Consider the following 18,431-nt stretch of genomic DNA (forward strand, 5'->3'; position numbering starts at 1 on the left):
TCCTATTTTATGGTTGAGAAAACTGAAGCAGAAAGGGGTTAAGTGACTTGCCCAGGGTCACACAGCTAGTAAGTGTCAAGTGTTTGGTCGGAGGCCAGATTTGAACTCAGGTCTTCCTGACTCCAGGCCCAGTGCTCTATCCACTGTGTCACTTAGGGAGCAGGGAGCTCTGCAATTTGGAGCAGAGATGGAGAGTCAGGACCATCAACGGGTACTCCTTTGTGGCCCTCAAACCCATCTCCTTCTTGTTTCTCTCACAGAAAGTCCAGGTTGTGGTCACAGTGCTGGACTACGACAAACTGGGTAAGAACGAAGCCATCGGCAAGATCTTCGTGGGCTGCAATGCCACAGGCACGGAGCTGCGGCACTGGTCCGACATGCTGGCCAACCCCCGGAGGCCGATCGCCCAGTGGCACTCTCTCAAACCCGAGGAGGAGGTGGATGCCCTCCTGGGCAAGAACAAATAGGCGGCCTCTGAGCCTGGGTCCACCCGATGAACGCTGACAAGACCCAGAGCTCTCAATACCTCAGTTATGCAACTTCAGAGTATTCTTTCGGTCTGTCACCATCTCCTTTCTTTCCTTCTTTTCTTTTTCTCCTTTTTTAAAGACAAATTTCCCTCTGTTGGCTGTGCAAGGAGAGTCCCCTAATAGGTGAAAGAGAAGGCTGGCTCTTTTCATTCTTCCCCATAGCTGCTCTGTGCTGCATGCCCTCTCTGTTTTCCCCCTTGTTTTTTCAAGGCCTCGCTCAAACTCCACCTTTGGGGCCTCTTGTGGTAGACCCACAAAAGGTGGCACTTCCTGTTTCATGAACGTTTGGGACCAACAAAATGGTGGCACTTCCTGTTTCTTAAATGTTCTGGACCAACAAAATGTTAACACATCCAGTTTCCTGCATGTTGACTTATGGAGAGGGCCCTGGGGAGGCAACGTGCCAGTGGAGTGCTGTAATAGCCTGGGTACATCTCTGTTCGTATGAGGAGCTCAGCTTCGGAGTAATGAGTGGATCAAGTGAATGACCTTGAGCTTCTCCATTTATTTCTGGAACAAGAAAGGACGTTGAGAAGGTGTGGAAAGAGGAGATCCTTCAGGGACGCTGCAACTCAGAAAGGAAAGGGCCCAGGATCCCAGAGTCTTGTGATCTACCTGTAGCCTGAATATCAGAAATCCAAATATTCAACGTGGGTAGTTACTTGGGAAAAGGCAGGTTGTGAAGATTGAATTTGGCCAGAGCGTGGACCAAACCCCCTTTCCCTCCCTCCCTCCCCATGCCACCATGGACCTTTGCCAGCTCTTCTCTCTTCCAAAAATTAGCCTTCTGGAGTAGTCATGCAAGTAACCTGCTCTATGAAACTTGCCTTGGCTTGGTGAGGGGCCACCAGTCTGGGGAACTCACTCCCAATTTGTCAGCAGCAACAGACCATCAAGAGACAGAGGCTCTGTTTCCCAGAAAGATTAAAAAAAAAAAAGACAAAGCCCATAATTCTCCATCCCTTAGAGGATAAGGCAGATATTGGTCCCCTTCTAGAAAAGGCATATAGTTTGATTTGCATCTATTTCCCATCATGCTTTGCCTTTTAAAAATGACACAAGTTTGGTGTGAAGATATGTAATTGGTGCAGAGCCACAGAACTTTAGCAGAAAACAAAGGTTAAAATGATCTTAGGTCCCTGAGGTCCATCCAGGTAAGAATTGGGGGTAGGCGAGAAAGACATAGCTGGTGGACACTTTTGGTCTGAGTAGCAGAGATTTCCTGGTGAGAGATAAAAGCCAGCATTGGGATTTTTTTTCCTCTCTAGTTCCTTAGGTTATTTTTCCCATCCTTCATTTCTGTATTCGGGGAAGGGAGAGGTTATGTCTATGTGGAGGGTCTGCAGAGAGACTTGCAAGGGAGTCCCCTGGCTTAGAATTTTATAGGACTGCTCCTCTCTGAATTCCCAGAAGCACAGGAGCATTCATTCCAAATGGACTACTGGAAGCTTGCCGGGGGAACTGCCCTCTTGCCTTGCCCTGGCCCTGTTCCCATTAACTCCTCATTCACAGCATTGATAAAAGCCATATATTTGTTAGCCAAGGTTGCACTGAGTCCCCTCCCAGGCCCTCCAACCCCTTCTCCACAGTGGGCAAAGGTGAGGCAAGTTTTGACAACCCTGTGGGATCAGTATCACCTTTCTCCCACCCACCAAAGGAAGCACAGGGACCTCAGGTCCCTCTTGCCTCATATCCCTCCAAACCCCAAGCCTTTTTTTTTTTTCTAAGCAGGAGAAAGCCACCGTTGGCCCAGGAAGCATGCCCTCTGAGTAGCACAAAATGGCAGAACTTCCTGTCTCATCCGATCATGGCCACAACTGCTTTCCCCAGCCTACAAAGCCAGGTGGGGGAGAACTGGAAGGAATCCAGATATAGGGGTGGGAGTGGGGTGAGAAGAGGACATGTCACATCTCTAGGTTTCACTGAAGATGGACATAAAGTTACTTTTTTGTTAAGCAGATGAAGAGGGATACTTCCTGGGAAGCAGGAACCAAGCCTCCCTGCCTTGAAGAGGGCATCAGGCTTTCTGCTAGCGTTCCCTGGTGGCTAGGAGGCTATTTTTATACTAGAGACTATTTTTTTTAAATGAAAGAAGAGTTGGATTGTAATAAGGTTAATGGGTTTTAGTCTTTGCTGACCAGAGATGTGATCATGGGGGCAGTGGTAGGAGAATTAGACATGTTGGTTTGATGGGAAGGACATGAGATTCTTCCTTCCTGCGGAGAGGCATTTAACATTTTTAGGGCTTTCTAAGCATCTCTTTCCTTCCCTCCAACTACTCCCCCCCTCCCCAACCTAAGCCCATTGATCAGCTCTTCCTTTATCTTTCATTTTTTCTTCTTTTCTTTTCTCTCATTTCCCCCTCCTCTCTGGACTTCCTCTTTTCACTGAGGAATCCAGTCTCTTTAGAGTACCTTCCATCCCCCTCCCCCTTATTCGTCCATCAATTCCAATAGCGCTGCAGCATAAGAAGCCTAGAAAAAACAGGCATGTTGGCCACTCTGGACATCCACCTGCCCAGAGGCCAGGCAACCAGACTAGAGACCTTGGAGTCCCTTCCCTCCTCTTAGCTGACCTCAATGGTTGAATGAGAATAGAGTGAATTTGATTCTTGATACCAAGCCAGATCTGATCCCCTGAGACAGAAGGAATGGGCAGTCAGTTGTCAAGCGGTTCCTGAAGAGCCAGGGAGGATCCTGAAGTGGGAGGAGGAGTGGTCATTCTCTCAGGCTGGAAGCTAACCAAGCAGATTGGCACCTGTTGCTAGTCTTGGGGTTTTTTTTGGGGGGGTGGTTAGAAATGGATGCGAGAGCTTGTGGACTTCCCAGTAGTGAGGATTACTGTCCTCTCAGGCTATAGGGCACTATTCAAAATGCTCATTTCCATTTAGATCTGATTCTGGGGACTCAGGGTATTGTATGTGACTGGTGTTGGATTCATAGCTAGAGGAAGGCTCTAGGGAGCCAGTAGGACCTGTAAGTGTTCTTAGGCAGCCCGGGTTTGAGAGACAACTGAAGCTCCCACCCCTCCTCCTCATAGGGACTTCAGTAAACCTAACCCATCCCCCTTATTTCATTATTTTCAAAGTCTATTTTCCCCCCAATTCCATGGGAAACCCTAACTCCCTATCCTAACTCAAAGAACCATTTTTCTAATCGGATAAGTAATATATGAATTTCTTACCCAGTCTAGAACTTTGGAAGGCTGGGGGCATGGAACCACAAATCTAGTCAGACTCAGACCAGGGCAACTTGGGGCATGGGATGGGGTTCTGCACCCTTTCTTCCTCTCCCAGTCAATAGAGAAAGATGGAAGTACCTCTAGACTCCAGACTCTCCTTTCCAAAGGTGGTTAGGGAGTGGGGAGAGATGGATGATTTGACCTTTGGAAGGTTCTTTTAGTGCAGAAACTGAGGGAAGAGAGTTGGATAACATAGTTGCCTTAAGGTTTCCTGAAAGAGTTAGTTTGCCTCCGTTGAATGGGGAATAGATTTCTTACCACTGTGTTCTTAGGGTTGTGGGAGTAGAGTTTAGAATTAGACATCTGGGGGAAGGAAGAGATTTCTCCTAGTCATTCAGATCCCTAAGACAGTTCATGGTCTGTAAATAGCCCAGGTCCGACCCATTCTTATAGTGAACTCTATTCCCATTTACCAAAGGTCCCCCATATTTGAGCCCAGGAACAACCCTCTGTAATTCAACCTTCCTCAGTCCCTAGCTAGACTGTCGCACCATCTGCTAGGTTGTGTGAGTCCTGTCCTTAGAGCACTGGGCAGGCTGGGAGAGAAGGTGAAGGCACTTTGTCCTAAGTGAGATTCTGTAGAGGAGCCTGGAAGTCTGGCTCCGTTGGGAGGGGGTGACTAGGCACCCCCTTGTTACCTTTCTGTCTCCACATTCTCCACCACCCTCTCCCCTGGAGGGCCAAAGACTGAACACTAAGGATTTCACTTAAAAGTGGTTTTCAAACTGCAATATTGAGAAGGGGACACTGTGACTTGAAGACACAAAAATATAATTCATTTTTTTAAGGGACAAAAAAAAAATTGAACCAACTGAAGCCATTTGAGCCTCATCTGATGCCCTTTCTGTTTGTGTTTAGTAATATATATATAAAAGAAGATTATATATATAATATACATATGAACAAGACGTTTAATTAAGGTGCATGTTAATAAGCCTTCTGTAAATAGCCGCATGACAATGCTGAGATTCTCTCCCCACTGATCCACAGCCATTTTACAGAACCCATCAAGGCTACGACTTCATTTTTTTATGTGGTATGAATGAGTCCTGTCTTCCCACCCCTAAAAGAGAAAACCTTCCATTTGGTGGTTATCATGTGACCGAGCCCTCCTCTAAGTGGGGAGCTGGCCTTTTGAGCATGCGCCCCATATAAAAAGAAAGAAAATCCCTCCTCTTATCCTCTCCTGCCCCTTATCCTGTCCTCTCCCTCCCAATCTCTCGTCTGTCTTTGTTGGGTTTTGTTGCACTGTACCCTGATCTGATATTTAGTGTAAATGTGGCTTCTGTGTTCCATGTGTGATGTATCCGTCCGTCCCCAATGTCTGAACTAACTGATAAGCCATAATAGGGCCGGCCTGTCAGACACCTGCCCTCTAGTCCCCAGTGTCTTTTCCAGTGAGTTTCCTGAAGCTACTTGTGAAGGGCTCACCGACTGCCCCCATCCCCTCTCCCATACCTTGTTTCATCAAACGAAGTCTTCACAACTTCCCTTTGGGTCCTCAGCAAATGATCTCTGGATAGCTCCAGAACCAGCTGGTTCCTTTTGCTGTGGCGTCAAGGTTTCTGGTTCTATCCCTTCCTTGACTCTGGATCTCCATCCCTTTGGGGAACAAGGTCAGTTCTTCAGGAGTAGCAAGCCAGTGTTATTGCCCCACCCACCTCAGTTTCTCTCTCTGTAAAATGTGTGTGTATATGAAAGTCCCTTCTTTGCTGACCTTAGAGGGTTAGTATGAGGCTTAGATGGAGTAATGGATGAGAAAACACTTGATAAAATATTGCAAAAACCACTGTCCAAAAGGCAGGAATTACTCCTGCTAGTCAGGGCAGCCCAAGTTCAGAGTGGGCTCGGGGCAGGAGTCAGTATTGCAGGGTAGATTAGATTGTGAGAGGCTTAGAAAGAAAGGAGATGGAGGGGACTGAGTGCAAGTAATTTCAACCTATCCTTTGGTTAAGGGCCTCACAAAGAAACTACATCCTGGAGAAGGTGTGGACACTGATACTCCATTAAACTGGGAGAGGGAGAGATGGAGAAAGGCCCTGGATGCTCTGGTTGGAAAGTTCACGGTGTGACAAATAGCTTAGGTGGGAACGTGGGCTACCTAGCTCTGGGTTCAGCAACTTCATACAACAGGAGCCACTATTAGAGCCAAGCAGTGACCACGAGGGTCCCTAGCAGGGTTAAGGCATGACAAATTATTGGCAACGGGAGTGGCTGAGCTCCATCCAGAGGCCTGGATGCCCTGGGCTAGCAAGCCTTCTTTGGTTAGCTCACACTCCCATGTGCCCTCACCCATCCCACTCTGATAGGTAGAGAGAGCAAGAGCTAACAGTGGACCTAGGTAGGTATTATCTCTTTAAAAACTGAAGGCCACGACCCCACTGAGGAAGAGCTTCCAGGATCTGACCCAAGTGTGGGCTGTGGCAGGAGCTGGAGAGACAATTACCACTCTTGAGCAGGCTGGAGATGGGACCTCGCTCCTCACTCCTGGAGGTGAGTTCATGGGTGGGGATGAAGATAGGTGGTAACAGCAGAGAGAGAGGAGAGGAAAGGAGAGAAACCTGGTCCCTCTCTAGCCCAGTTTGGGTGGGTGGAGAGAACTTTCCCACTTCTCAAATCCAGAGTTGATTGGAAATGGACATAGTAGGATTATAAAGAAGGCTGGGGTGAAAAGATGATCTGGGGAACAGGTGAACATCTCCATCCAATCTGCCTTGAGGGTTAGGGCTCTGGAGTCCCGACAACTGTTCCTTAGAGAAATCTGAACCACTACCCCCAATCCCCAATCCAGGAAACTGGCTTGCTTCTTCTTGAATATCCTGAGACCTACAGAACCAGAGCTGGGGTGGACCCAAGGATACCTCATTGCCCACCCCTACCCCAGCTGGTCACTGGATGTCATCCTCATCAGATATCTCCCTAACCTTGTCTCACATGAAAAATAAATGCACAGATGTTGCCCCTTAACCTATCAGGTCCCAGCCCTCTCTTTTTCCCCCTTTCCCCAAGCTTGGCAATGTCCCCCTTCCCTAGTGTGGACTCTTGTTTTTGTCTGATTTCTTGTCAAATTGTTATTTTGTAAAGAGCTGCGTCTCCTTATTAAAGAAATGAGCTGAAAGAACGCTGGGGGTGGGGGGAGCCTCTGGTCTGTTCTTGCTGGGTAGGGAGGGGGAAGGGATGGCGGATGCGGAGGGATGGGGTCCTGAGGCCCTGGGGTGAACAGTCTACTGCTTAGCACCTTGAGGAATGGAACCGCAGAGAAGGGCAGCAAGACCCACAGAGAAGGGCAGCAAGACCCACACAAGGCCTATTCTCCACTGATGAAGGAAAGGGGAATGGATAAACATGTTGGAGTGTATGGCTGAGGGCAGGGACGTCAGGACAGCCAATGAAGCATTCTGGCATTTACTCAGTGGCCCAAACTTTTTCTTGAGGGCCTAGGGGTGGAGGGAAAGCAGCCCCTTGGAGGGCCAAGGCTGAATGAGGACACCTACAGCCAATGCTGAGGGTGTGGCCAGTCAACCAAGGGAAGCTGTATCTGAGTGAAATGGGGTGGAGGATTTTTTCTGAACCTTCAGTTAAAAAATGACTTCTGATTACCCTGTAGCAAGGTATGAGGGTACCTTGTGCAAGACCTGGGGCTCAGGTGCAGGATCTCAAAAGTGGTTCCAAGAAATGGCTAAGTCCCTGCTCGGCTCCCTTTTCATCCCCTCCTACCTTCTCATTTTTAGCATGTCATTGAAGCAGCTGCTGCTGCTGCTGCCATTTAGAGAATTTACACTGAGCATCTTCCATGCCCCTGGTCCTGGAATGGGGCTGTGAGATTCTAATTATCTTGAAATGGCAGAACTACTCTCCAGCTGAGAAAAAGCCAGCCAGGGGAAGGAGGAGGGCAGGGGAGGGTCTTTGCATGAAGATTACAATGAGGCTGCCTCAGTTGCTTAGAGCACCTCTTGTCCCAAACCAGTTCATGGATCCCGTCTTCACGCCATCCCCACCCTCTACTCCCACCCAATGGAGTGAGAGTTTTTGTTTGGGCATTGGTGGGGTGGTGGTGGGGGGAGGTAATTGAGGAGTGCAACATGACTCTAAGGGCTCCCTGGAGTTCAGATACTTTGATACCAACTCATTGACTGATAAAGGAAGAGGGATTACAGGGAAAAACCAACCATCACAATACAGGATATGGGAAAACACAGGAAAGGGATGATATAAAAGGATAGTATATAGTCCCTTGGGGCAGTTAGGTGGCACAGTGCTGGGCCTGGAATCAGGGAGACTCATCTTCCCTAGTTCAAGTTCAGCCTAGTTCAAATACTAACTGTGTAATCCTGGGCAAGTCACTTCACCCTGTTTGCCTCAGTTTCCTCATCTGTAAAAGGAGCTGGAGAAGGAAATGGCAGACCATTCCAGTATCTCTGTCAGGAAAACCCCAAATGGGGTCACAGAGAATTGGATGTCACTGAAATGACCGACAACAAACAACATATGTTCCCTGGGGCTGGGCCGAGGAAATCTGAATGGTGATGAACTCCTGTTTCAGGAGAGGGTAAGGCAAGGTGCAGCAAGCTTAATCACCAGCACAGAGGACTGATAAGAGAATTTCCTGCTTGTGAAATCCCGCTTGCCCGTGTGGAGGTTTTAAGAGAAGGCATTTTTTCCGCTGAGAGGCTGGTGGATGAATGACATGGCCGGGCCTGAGCCTCTGCCACATTCCTGGGAAGTATACACATTCTAAGAAAAGCGCTCAGGCTGTTCTTTTACAAAGTGAAAGAGAGCGGCCCAGAGATGGAGCAACTCCTCTACACTCCCAGTATTGTAGGATCAGAGGTAGAATTAAAACTCGGGGCTCCCAACATTCACTCAGGGACTTAGGCTGCCTTCAGTAACACCCAAAGATTCTTCCTCCCCCTAGCCCCCCATCCTGCCCTCCCCATTTTGTTGTCAAGGATCCCCTTTTCTGACCAGGCCTGAACTTTTCAACTATGACATCATGTGTGCAAAGCAGGCTGCTACTTTGGCCTCAAACAGCATGACTGCAGGGGAAAGGAATTTTCCTTCCAGGTCCAACTACTGTTTGCTCCAAGGCAGTGACCAAGGATTTCCACTTGGTAGAAACCAACAGGTTGAAAAAAGCCAGCGATGGTGCTGGAACTTAACTTCTGCTGAGGCAGGTCAAATCCAGGCCACCTAGAAGGTACCACCTTGGTAGTAACCACCCCTGAAGTGAGAGGTGGGAGGCTGGGGGTAGGGGTGGGATGCAACAGTCTGCCTTGAGACAAACATCCCTACCACTCTTCTCTGCTCTGACCCCCTCCTGCCTCCATCCCCAGTTATTTTTGCAGGGAATTTGGATCTCCTAAATTAAGCAATGGACTTATGAAAGAGAACATAAGCTGTTCAAGGTCATGGGGCTGCTTCTCATTCCTGTCTTTGCATCCCTAGCACATGGCACAGTCCTTTACCTGTAGTGGACAATCATTTTGTTGAATTTGTTAAATTGTCCAAGTCTAGTATAAACAGGTAAAAGCTTTAGAGTGACTAGTGAAAGCTTTCCAAATAACCCTAGGGAAAGCAAGCCACTTGGCCGCCCTCTCTGGGCCTCACGTTATCCAGCTAGAAAGTATCCAGCTCCTTTGCTTCAAACACCTCAAGCTACTCTGGTCTTGGTAACATTTTCCCTTTGAGTGTTTCTCGTATGCACAGGTGCCTCTCCTGGCCTTTTAATTTCCCGAGAGCCTTTAAAATGGATGGGAGAATGATATTCATTTCTGTCCCCATCTGTCAGGGGGAGCCTAGATGTTCCTGAATGGAGGCAGGTGAATCAATGAAATAATACTCAACAAATTCTTCCCTGATGCAAGATCCTATAAACCCAAGACCCAGGACAGATACAGATGCAAAGTTAAAACACAGTTTTATTTACTCATTTATAAATACTGTTGTGTTTACAGGCATCATATAGATGTGAATATTATTATCTCAAACTTTCAAACACATAATAATACTATATAGTGACAACCAGTAAAACAAAATCATTCATCTCAGGGTTGAAAGGCCACTCAAATTTGCATAAAAATACATTCGGGTCACAAGAGGCCCACATCCCCTCCCTTTCCCTCCCCCCCTCCCCCCCAGTGTATTTACAGTTGACTGAAGTTAGTCCACACAATTCAGCTGAAAAAAAAAATGGTTATATCCAGTGCTTTAACAGTGGTGGAAGTAGGGTTAAGGGATGAAAAGATGCAGAAGATACAGAGTGCTTCCCTCCAAGCAGGAAGGTAGTGCAGCTGTCCAAGTGATTCTGGCCATTTCCATCATTCTAATCTAGGTAGGGCAGGAGGAACAAAAGCAGAAAAGCTACAAAGCCTATCTCCAAATCATACCGGGGAGGAAGGGGTTGTGTTCTCCCTGGGTGGCAGAATGGGAAGGGGGAGAAGAAAGCCCATTCCAGTCATGGTCTGGGGAATCAGGGCACTACTTAGGGCGACCAGCTAGGGGAAGGGCTACCAGACTGAGCTAAGGAAGGAGGTTTATGGGGGCCTGGACAATACTCAGGCCTCATTCAGGAGCTTCTCTAGCCATTCCCATTGATGTCTTGTTAACAACCAGCTTCAGACCTTTTCCTGTGCTCCATCAAACGCTTGGTTAGAATTTCTATTCCTGGGCTTGCTAGTTTGTGAGGGAGGGACAAAGAAGCCTTAATAAAAGCAGGGGTCTGGCTTGTATCTGCATGGCAGGGTGTCCCAGTCTAAGTATGGTCCTCGCCATAGCCTCTTAGCCGTCAGGATGTCTCCTCCCTCGGATATCTGAAGGGAATACAGTTCACTGAGGACAACTAGGTTCCCTCTGACAATCACTCCTGGAATCCTCCAACCTGGTTGGAGTAGGTATGCACCGAATTACTGACAAAAGATGGACCCAGCCCTCAGTCAGATTTTCATCCACTGAGCTGGAGGGTATCAACCGGATCCTGACACATTGTGACCAAGCGAGAAACAGCTGAGTTACTAAGGACAAAACCTGGATGAACTGGAGAATGATCTTTATTTTCCCATGGCTACCCATGAGCCCTTACTGGCTTCGCTAAAAGAGTGACAGGGAAATTAAGGAGAGTCCAGGACATATTTAGCACTGATCCCTGGGGGGAAAAAAAAAAAAAGGTCTGGAATCATAGTTCTGTGGCCCTCCTAGACATAACTGGAGGATATCCTGAACAAAAGCCCTACAGGTTCAATCTCAGCCCCTAGCCCATTAAGACATCAGGGCCCCTGAAGCTGACGGCATTACATGGCATTCATCTTCCACCTCACTGCATTCTTTGAAAAGCTCCTTCCCCAAACGAACATTCACTTCAAAAGCCTTACGACAGGAGGAGGCAAATATGGAGAAGAAAGAGAAAGGGACAGCTAATAGCTCCTGACGGACATAAGAGTGTCCTGATGTAACCCTTAGGGGACATTGGAAAAGGGGAAAGGGAATTCACGGGAGCAATGAGGGAGGATTTGAGAAGAGATAATTCAAATGACATCACCTCCATGGTCCAAAGAAGGTGAAGAGATTATCAAAACGGGGCGGGGGGGAGGGCTCCCGAGATAGTTCCTTGAAGAGCTGAGGATAAGAAGAGAACCTGTTGGGACCACTGAAGATAATGGCATCCTATAATCACATCTCCAACTGAGTGTCCCACATCTTTGCACAGTGTTGACATCAGTTCAGCAATTCCCAAACCCTTATGTTATAGATAAAAGAACAATCTTAAAACTTCTAATGTATCTTAGATGAAGTCAGAACAATCATTAATGGAAAAGCTATAAAACCAAATCTCTGCCTTCCCCAACCAGATTTTATCAGCAGCTCTTTTTTGAGGATGGAGCAGCTATTGATCCTAAGTGACCTGCAGAATGGGCAGGGGTCATTCTTTGCCCACCACTCCCAAAAGTCAAGTGGTAGCTCCTCTCAGGTGGGCAGTCAAAGTTTCCTACTGGGATTTTTCTCCAGTGAACTGCCTTACTGGTTGATAGCTGTGATACTAACAGTTCCTTGGCTGCTGGAAGAAGTTGGTCTGTTTTTCCAAAGTAATCAGAATGCAGGAGATCAATAGCAGCCACAATATTGGGCTGATGCTCCTAAAGTGTCAATACCCATTAAGTAAGCTGATTAAAATCTAGAACAATGATTTTGTACTGCAGGCTGAAGCTTTAATTCTATATGGCTAACCTCTCTTTCAGTGTCAGCCCCAGCCTCCATTCATTGCAATCCTCAATCCCACTGTCTAGGTCTTCCTTCTGTATGCCTCCTGTGTGCCTACACAGGCAACTCTGTTACAGGGTTTCCAACCTTCGGGCCTACTCATTGCACTTCCATCTCTTACTCTGTGGAGCAATTTGCTAAAGACAGCTGGTGCTCAGTAAGACAGGGTCCCTCCTGCCTGTTTGCCAACTCTTACTGACCCAGTGGTCTCCTTTACAAACCATCTACTCTCATGGGAAATTGCTTTGAACAAAACCTCAGCCACTCCTTTCTCACACCAAACAGTCCTGACTCTAGCTAAGCTCTAAGGAACCCAAACTGAGGGCATGTGCAGAGTGAAACTTTTCCCTTTTTGCTGTAGAACTTCGGTCCACTTGTGAAAAAGCTGGTGCTCGGAGAATACACTGTGGAGTATGTCAGGCAGTACTATGGGCCTGGAGTTAAGAACAGTGGAAACCAAGTGAGAAGCCTTGGGAAGGTGGTGGGCCAGACCTACAACGAGCTACCCCCATTTCCCATTAAAACTTCACCACAAATTGCTTTCTGTCCACTTTGTCACAAGCTTCAATTTCCCCCTCCACAGGCTGTAATGTTCTTATGGAGCCATTTGGAGGAAAAGCGAATGTAGCACCATTCAATCACTCTCAGTATTAAATTCACTTTCCAACGAGGCTGACAAGCCAGTCTTGACCCACTGACGCTGAAGACTCCTATTCGGAAGAAAACAATGATGCTCTTGTGCTTTAGTTTTCCAAGTAACAAACAGCAGCAGTTCTGCTGATAGAAAAATGTTCTAATCTAAAAATTGTCATAGACTCTTGGTGCGTGAGATCATCTAGTGAACCTCCCTCATTTTACAGATGAGAAAACAGGCCCAGAAATATCACGTCCAAGGTTACGTGCTCTCTGACAAAACCCCATAATAATGCCTTCTGTGTGGTTGTCTTCATTTTCTCTCAATGCTGCTTCATTTCTTGGTACAAAGGGACTGCATCTGTGCTAGACTGTGGCCATCTCTGCAAGGCTCGTGCAAGGTAATCAAGCACTAGCTGGAGTTGGGGGCCAAGAATTTGATAAAACCCTGGCAATATCTTAATGCCAACGCTAACCTGACAGAAATCCAGAAGCCAAAGAAGGCCTCTAGGGTTACAAACCAGGTCATCTCTCAACTTGCTTTTCTTCACACACAAGACTCCTGCTTCATCTAGACTGACTGAAGCCAGTGGGGTCAGTCAGTAGGCAAATATATTGGGGGGCAATGCCCTGAGATGTATCAGGATAGTGGGGATGAAGAATTAGTAAAATCCAAAAAAATTTTCTCTACATCATTTCTTCCTACAATATACTAGTCTAGGGGCCTTCTCATTCTTGTCTTTGTATACCTGGCCCTAGGCACCATGCCTTGTGAAATGAACTTAATATTTGCTGAAATTTTCATTTATTTGCCAAGGGAGGGCTTACAGATGCCCTCCACTTTTGATGCTACCACTGTCACCTATTCAGTCCAATTTGCAGCAAGAAGTGATGTAGACTGAAATGCTGCTACTTCTGAGTGGACACTATGATAGGATTCAAAGGCACCCTGCCACAATTCTGTAAGAGTGGTAGTGGTGACTAAGAGGGTGACTGGGGTCTGAGGCAATGCAGCAGAGTGCACAGCCTTGTGGGCCCCCTTGTTTACCTTCATTTCAGTAGCTTTCTCATTCAAACCAAGAAGTTGTTTTGTTTTTTTTTTTAAACTAACTCAGGTACTCTTTGCTTCACAGAAACCCCAGGTTTAATGGAGAGTCTGTCGTTCCTGAAGGGCAATGTAGAATAGGTAAGCATATGTGTTTGGGGGCTGGTAGTGAGCTGCATGAAAAGCTGAATATTTGCCAGTGGCTTCAGAAAACCAAGTAGGTATACCTAGTTCTCTTTGACAAAGTCAGGTAGAAGCTAGAAGGAGGGGTTAGAAGGTCAAAGAGGGAATCAGACATACCCTACAGTCAGAAAAGACAAGAGGGAGGTTTCTGGAAATGTCAACTGAGGGGGACTGCACCAACATAAGAAAATCTAAGCAGTCCTATTTGATCTCACTCTATTGAGATGGCCAGAGATATTTGAAGAATTTGATTTCTTTTCTCCTAGGGGAGATACTATTAGAATTTCCCAAATGACCAAAACAAGGCTAGATAACATTCCAGTGTCTTTTATGACTCTATAGGCTATCTCATTGATGAGAATAAAGTAAATGCTTTATAGTACAACTCATCTCACTCATTACCCTGAAGTGAATATTTTCACAACTCTGAAATGTCACCTAAATATCACAGAATAATAGCTTTCCTTGACAATGGTTGGAAAAGGAATCAACACATCACTTTGCAGACCACAAAAACTGAGTTTTGGCGAGGAAGACAAAGTTTGAAACTCTTGAAATGTAACTTCTGATTGCTAGATGCTTCATACACCTACAAAGAGTATCTCTACCTTGATGAAAAGAGGAGACTCAGAGTGGAGAGAGGCAGTATACATGAGAAAGGACTCGAAAGAAAACTCACTGAATTTTATATATCAAGGATGGCACCCCCAAAGTCATGTCTGTGAAAAAGACCAGGGGTGGTTTTAATTGACCAGAAACTCAATATGAGCCTACAGTGTGATGCAGCTACTAAAACAGCTAACGCTCTCTCAGGCTGCATTAATAAAGACAGAGTGCCCTGATCAAGGGAGGTAATAGTCCTACCATATGCTTCACTAGTCACACCACATCAAGAGCATTACGCCTAGGAGATGGTGACCAGGAGAGCGAAGAGCCTGGAAACTGTCAGGAGGAACAGTTGAAGGATATTTGGCATAGAGAAGACATCTGGGGAGGGGTAAGTCCATGATAATTGTCTTCAAATAGGTAAATGACTGTAATGAAGAAACATTAGATTAATTGTATGGCTCCAGAGGGCATACTGTATCAATGAGTGGAACATAGTGTTAGATTTAGGAAGAACTTCCTAAAAATTCAAGCTAGCTAATAATGGAACACACTTTCTTATAGTGAGCTTCCTGTCACTGGAAGTGTTCAAGTAGAGGATGATCAATCATCTGTTCTGCCCAAGAAGTTGTAGAAGCATTGGCTGGTTGGTTGGATTAAATGACCTCTGGCCCCTCCCAGCTCTAAGACTCTATATCGTAACTCACTTAAATAGTTTGAAGGCACTCCATCTCTCTTTTTGCTTCTCTCCGAAGTGGTTTCCCCACTGATTTTAAGATGGAAATCCCTCTAAGAGCTGACCACCACATTCTTCCAACATTTAGTTCCTTCGGTCCTCATCCCAGCAACACCATGAGCTGCTTTGAGTCTTCTTGGTTGTTAAGTTCAAGTTATGATTCCCCACCAACACAACTTAAGCCTCTTTCCAACTTGTCTCCACTCTCTGCCTTTCACCTGAATCCCTCTCCCTGAGCCTCCTTGTGTTGGGTTATTTTCCTACCAGGGACACAAAGTAAGGCTGGCAGGAAAAATAAAAACAAAACATCCTCCCTGGAATGGGGGTGGAGTGGGGTTTTCACAGCCTCTTAGATAGCATCTAGAATAATGGGCAAGGTGCTTGTGTGCACCCTGCACGGTACATGACGCAGCCCTCGGAGAGGGAGCAGGTGCTGCTGGCTGACAGGGTAATTCTTTTCCCCTGACAGCTTCAGAAAATGCCATTCTAAGTAGCAAAGGCCAATGGAGCTCAGATGCCACAAAACGGATTCTGGATGGGCGGCCAGGTGGGAAGGGAAAAGGGGAGGAAGAAAACAGTAAGTGAAGCAAGGCCACCTGGGCCTTGGGAAGCAGACCAGACAGGGGGAAGGGGAGGCTGAGGTTCTTCTTCAATGTCACTGGACAGATGAAACACAAGTCACGTAGCCGCCACGGAGGGGTGTTTCCTGGGAGGGTGAGAACAGAGTCTCATTGTGAAGCAACTGTCACCCAAGTGTAATAAAAACATGCCCCTGGCAGTCGTCTGGTGATTAAATCAAAGTCCGGCTGTTTTCCGTGGGCACATGGCACTCCCAATGGGATCCTTGGGCCAGCAGGTGGCAGCCTTCATGCTGATCCACCCCCCTCTCCCCAACACACACAGGGCCAATGGACCAGACTATAGCTGCAGTGGTGCTGGTGAGGGGAGATAAGCCTTTCAGGTCTGGACTGAGTCTAATTTGAACAGAGTGGTCGAGCAATAGGGAGGTCCAGGGGCCTGCTTCCAGAGGCACCCCACCCTGCCCCAGATGGCCATCTCTCATTACCACCATTATGTTTCCATGAAAACTCTCCTAAAACAGGGGGTAGATGAGATCCGGGGTATGCAGTAAAAAGAAACGTTTGGGGTGGTGGGACAGGGAGGGGTCCTTCAGTCACAAACACTGACTCTTTTTGGTTGGAAGGAGGCGGCAGAGGGAAATGGGAGCTGGGGGACAGCAAGTGCTTTCCCTTCCAAAGAATTAGTCTATTTGGACAGCTTGCTGATAACTCTGATGAGGGCACCATTTTCATCTTTCAGCCTCTGGTTGTCGGACTTGAGTTCTGTCAAAACCTGCAAAGACAACAAAGGTGTTGGAGCTTCTCAGCATTCAGTGTCATCCCCTCCTCCATCTTCACCCCTGAGTAGCCTGAGGCCAGCTCCCTGAGCTCCATGTGCCTCACTTCCTCAGTGGTCACCCCAGGAGAAGAAACTCCCACCCCCTAAGAATTAGAAGTATTGACCCTTGGTAGCCCCTGATGAACCTAGGGACAAGTCAAATACAACACCTCTGTCTTGTTATTTGGACTAGCACTGCCAATGGCTGGATTTTCCACTTTAGACTTAGTGTGGTATAGTAAATAGAGAAGCTGGATTTGTGGCTGGGAAGGCCTCAGTTCAAGACCATGGGCACTTAACCTGAGATTGTTTCCTTCACCTGCAAAATGAGAACTGTAAGTACGCCATCGTCCCTGACTCTTTGTAAGCTTTTGTAAGGTTCAAATATAAAGCATCTTCAAGCACTATGCTAAAATGTCAGCTATTTATTATTTTTGTTTTCCATGGACTTAGTGAATCATGCCTAGTCACAGACAACTTGTACACCTTTTATGAATTCATTCACCTCTAGCCTGGAGAAACAAGGAGAATTGAAACTGAAGATGATGAAGAAACAGGTGGGAGGGAGGACAATGGGGAGTGATAGGTGAGGAAAGAAAGGATAGGGAAGGGAAGCTGGTCAGTACCTGGGCTTTACAACAAGGTGTAGAGAAAGTAACTGGCAGGCTTTCTATATATGGTGATGGTAGCTGTTATTCTAGGACATTTGAAGTTAGAGAACCTTCAATGATATGACAACTCAAAAAAATGACATCTACTCACATGGTACACATTGATTTCTAACTGTTAAATCCAAGGGCGTCACAGATTAGAGTTGGCTAAGTGCTCTGGTGGTGGGATCAGAATGCATGTGCCATGTGCAATTCCTTCAGAGAGCCCCTTACTTCTACTCCACTGAGGGTAATCAAGGAATACCACGATCTCCTCGGTATCAACATCACAGGCTCAATGGCTAGCAAAAGAGTGATGCTTTAAGTTTCACTAACTTGGAACTTGTCCATGTCACTCTAGTTTGGGTGGTAATGGAAAAACAACAGTTCCAAACTCCAGCTTGTATGTGTGTCCCAAGGCACAATGATGAAATGGTGAGCCCTAATGGGATATTTGGAAATATTTACATCTGGGGCTTGGTTGTCACAGCAGAAATTTAGGTGAGAATAGAAAGCCTTTTCACTGTGAAGGGCCCAAAAGCCTGGATCTATATTATAACTAGGTAATATTGTACGGCTGATAGTCATGATGATTCAACCTTCTAATTCCAAAGGACAGCTGGTAGGTGATACTACCTTTCATACATGGCCTGGCCTGGTTCATATCTGGGTTCGAGTGCTGGCTCTCACACTGACCAGCTGTATGATCTTTGGTAAGTCTGTACTCCTTCCAGGGCCTCAATTTCTCCATTTGTACAATGGGGAACATGATGGTTTTCCTCCCTGTCTCTCAGAGTTGATGTAAAGCTAACAAGAGATAACACTGAAAAGTACAAACAAAAGGGTACAGAAAAAGCAAGAGATTTATTAATGTTTCTATTACTCTGCACAGAATGTAGGAAAGAGCTCTGGTCTAAGATTGATAAGGTAACAATTTTAAATCTGGCTTTACCACTCCCTATTGATGTGATCTGGGTGAGCCACTTGACCTGTTTTTATTCCCTGAGGAGAAGAATTCCTATAGTATCTACTTCCTCAAGCCATTGTAAGGCTCAAACGAGGTAATAGATGTGAATGTGCTTTTAAAAAATGAAACACTTTACAGATCCAAGAGACCATCATCATTTTTTAGTTCTTCCTTGAGCAAAGGCAGTCAG

The 18,431-nt window shown here is 46.5% G+C and overlaps 2 protein-coding genes across 6 annotated transcripts in view; one reads left to right on the forward strand and one right to left on the reverse strand.

The window, feature by feature from the left end:
* SYT2 (synaptotagmin 2) overlaps nt 1-6,888 on the forward strand; it is a 177,697-nt gene extending 170,809 nt beyond the window's left edge. For all 3 annotated transcript variants that reach the window (XM_027843473.1, XM_027843474.1, XM_027843475.1), the window contains exon 10: nt 261-6,888. In XM_027843473.1, coding sequence (XP_027699274.1) covers nt 261-467 — 207 coding nt within the window. In that variant the 3' untranslated portion in view covers nt 468-6,888. The remainder of the gene's footprint in view (nt 1-260) is intronic.
* Nucleotides 6,889-13,726: 6,838 nt separating this feature from the next.
* LOC114029036 (protein phosphatase 1 regulatory subunit 12B-like) overlaps nt 13,727-18,431 on the reverse strand; it is a 47,020-nt gene continuing 42,315 nt past the window's right edge. For 2 of the 3 annotated variants that reach the window (XM_027843389.1, XM_027843388.1), the window contains exon 7: nt 13,727-16,579. In XM_027843389.1, the coding sequence (XP_027699190.1) occupies nt 16,493-16,579 (87 nt within the window). In that variant the 3' untranslated portion in view covers nt 13,727-16,492. The remainder of the gene's footprint in view (nt 16,580-18,431) is intronic. The other variant, XM_027843390.1, reaches the window with a different exon arrangement.

Source organism: Vombatus ursinus, unplaced genomic scaffold, assembly GCF_900497805.2.
Source record: "Vombatus ursinus unplaced genomic scaffold, bare-nosed wombat genome assembly UNPS02014909.1, whole genome shotgun sequence".
In the NCBI taxonomy this organism is placed as follows: domain Eukaryota; kingdom Metazoa; phylum Chordata; class Mammalia; order Diprotodontia; family Vombatidae; genus Vombatus; species Vombatus ursinus.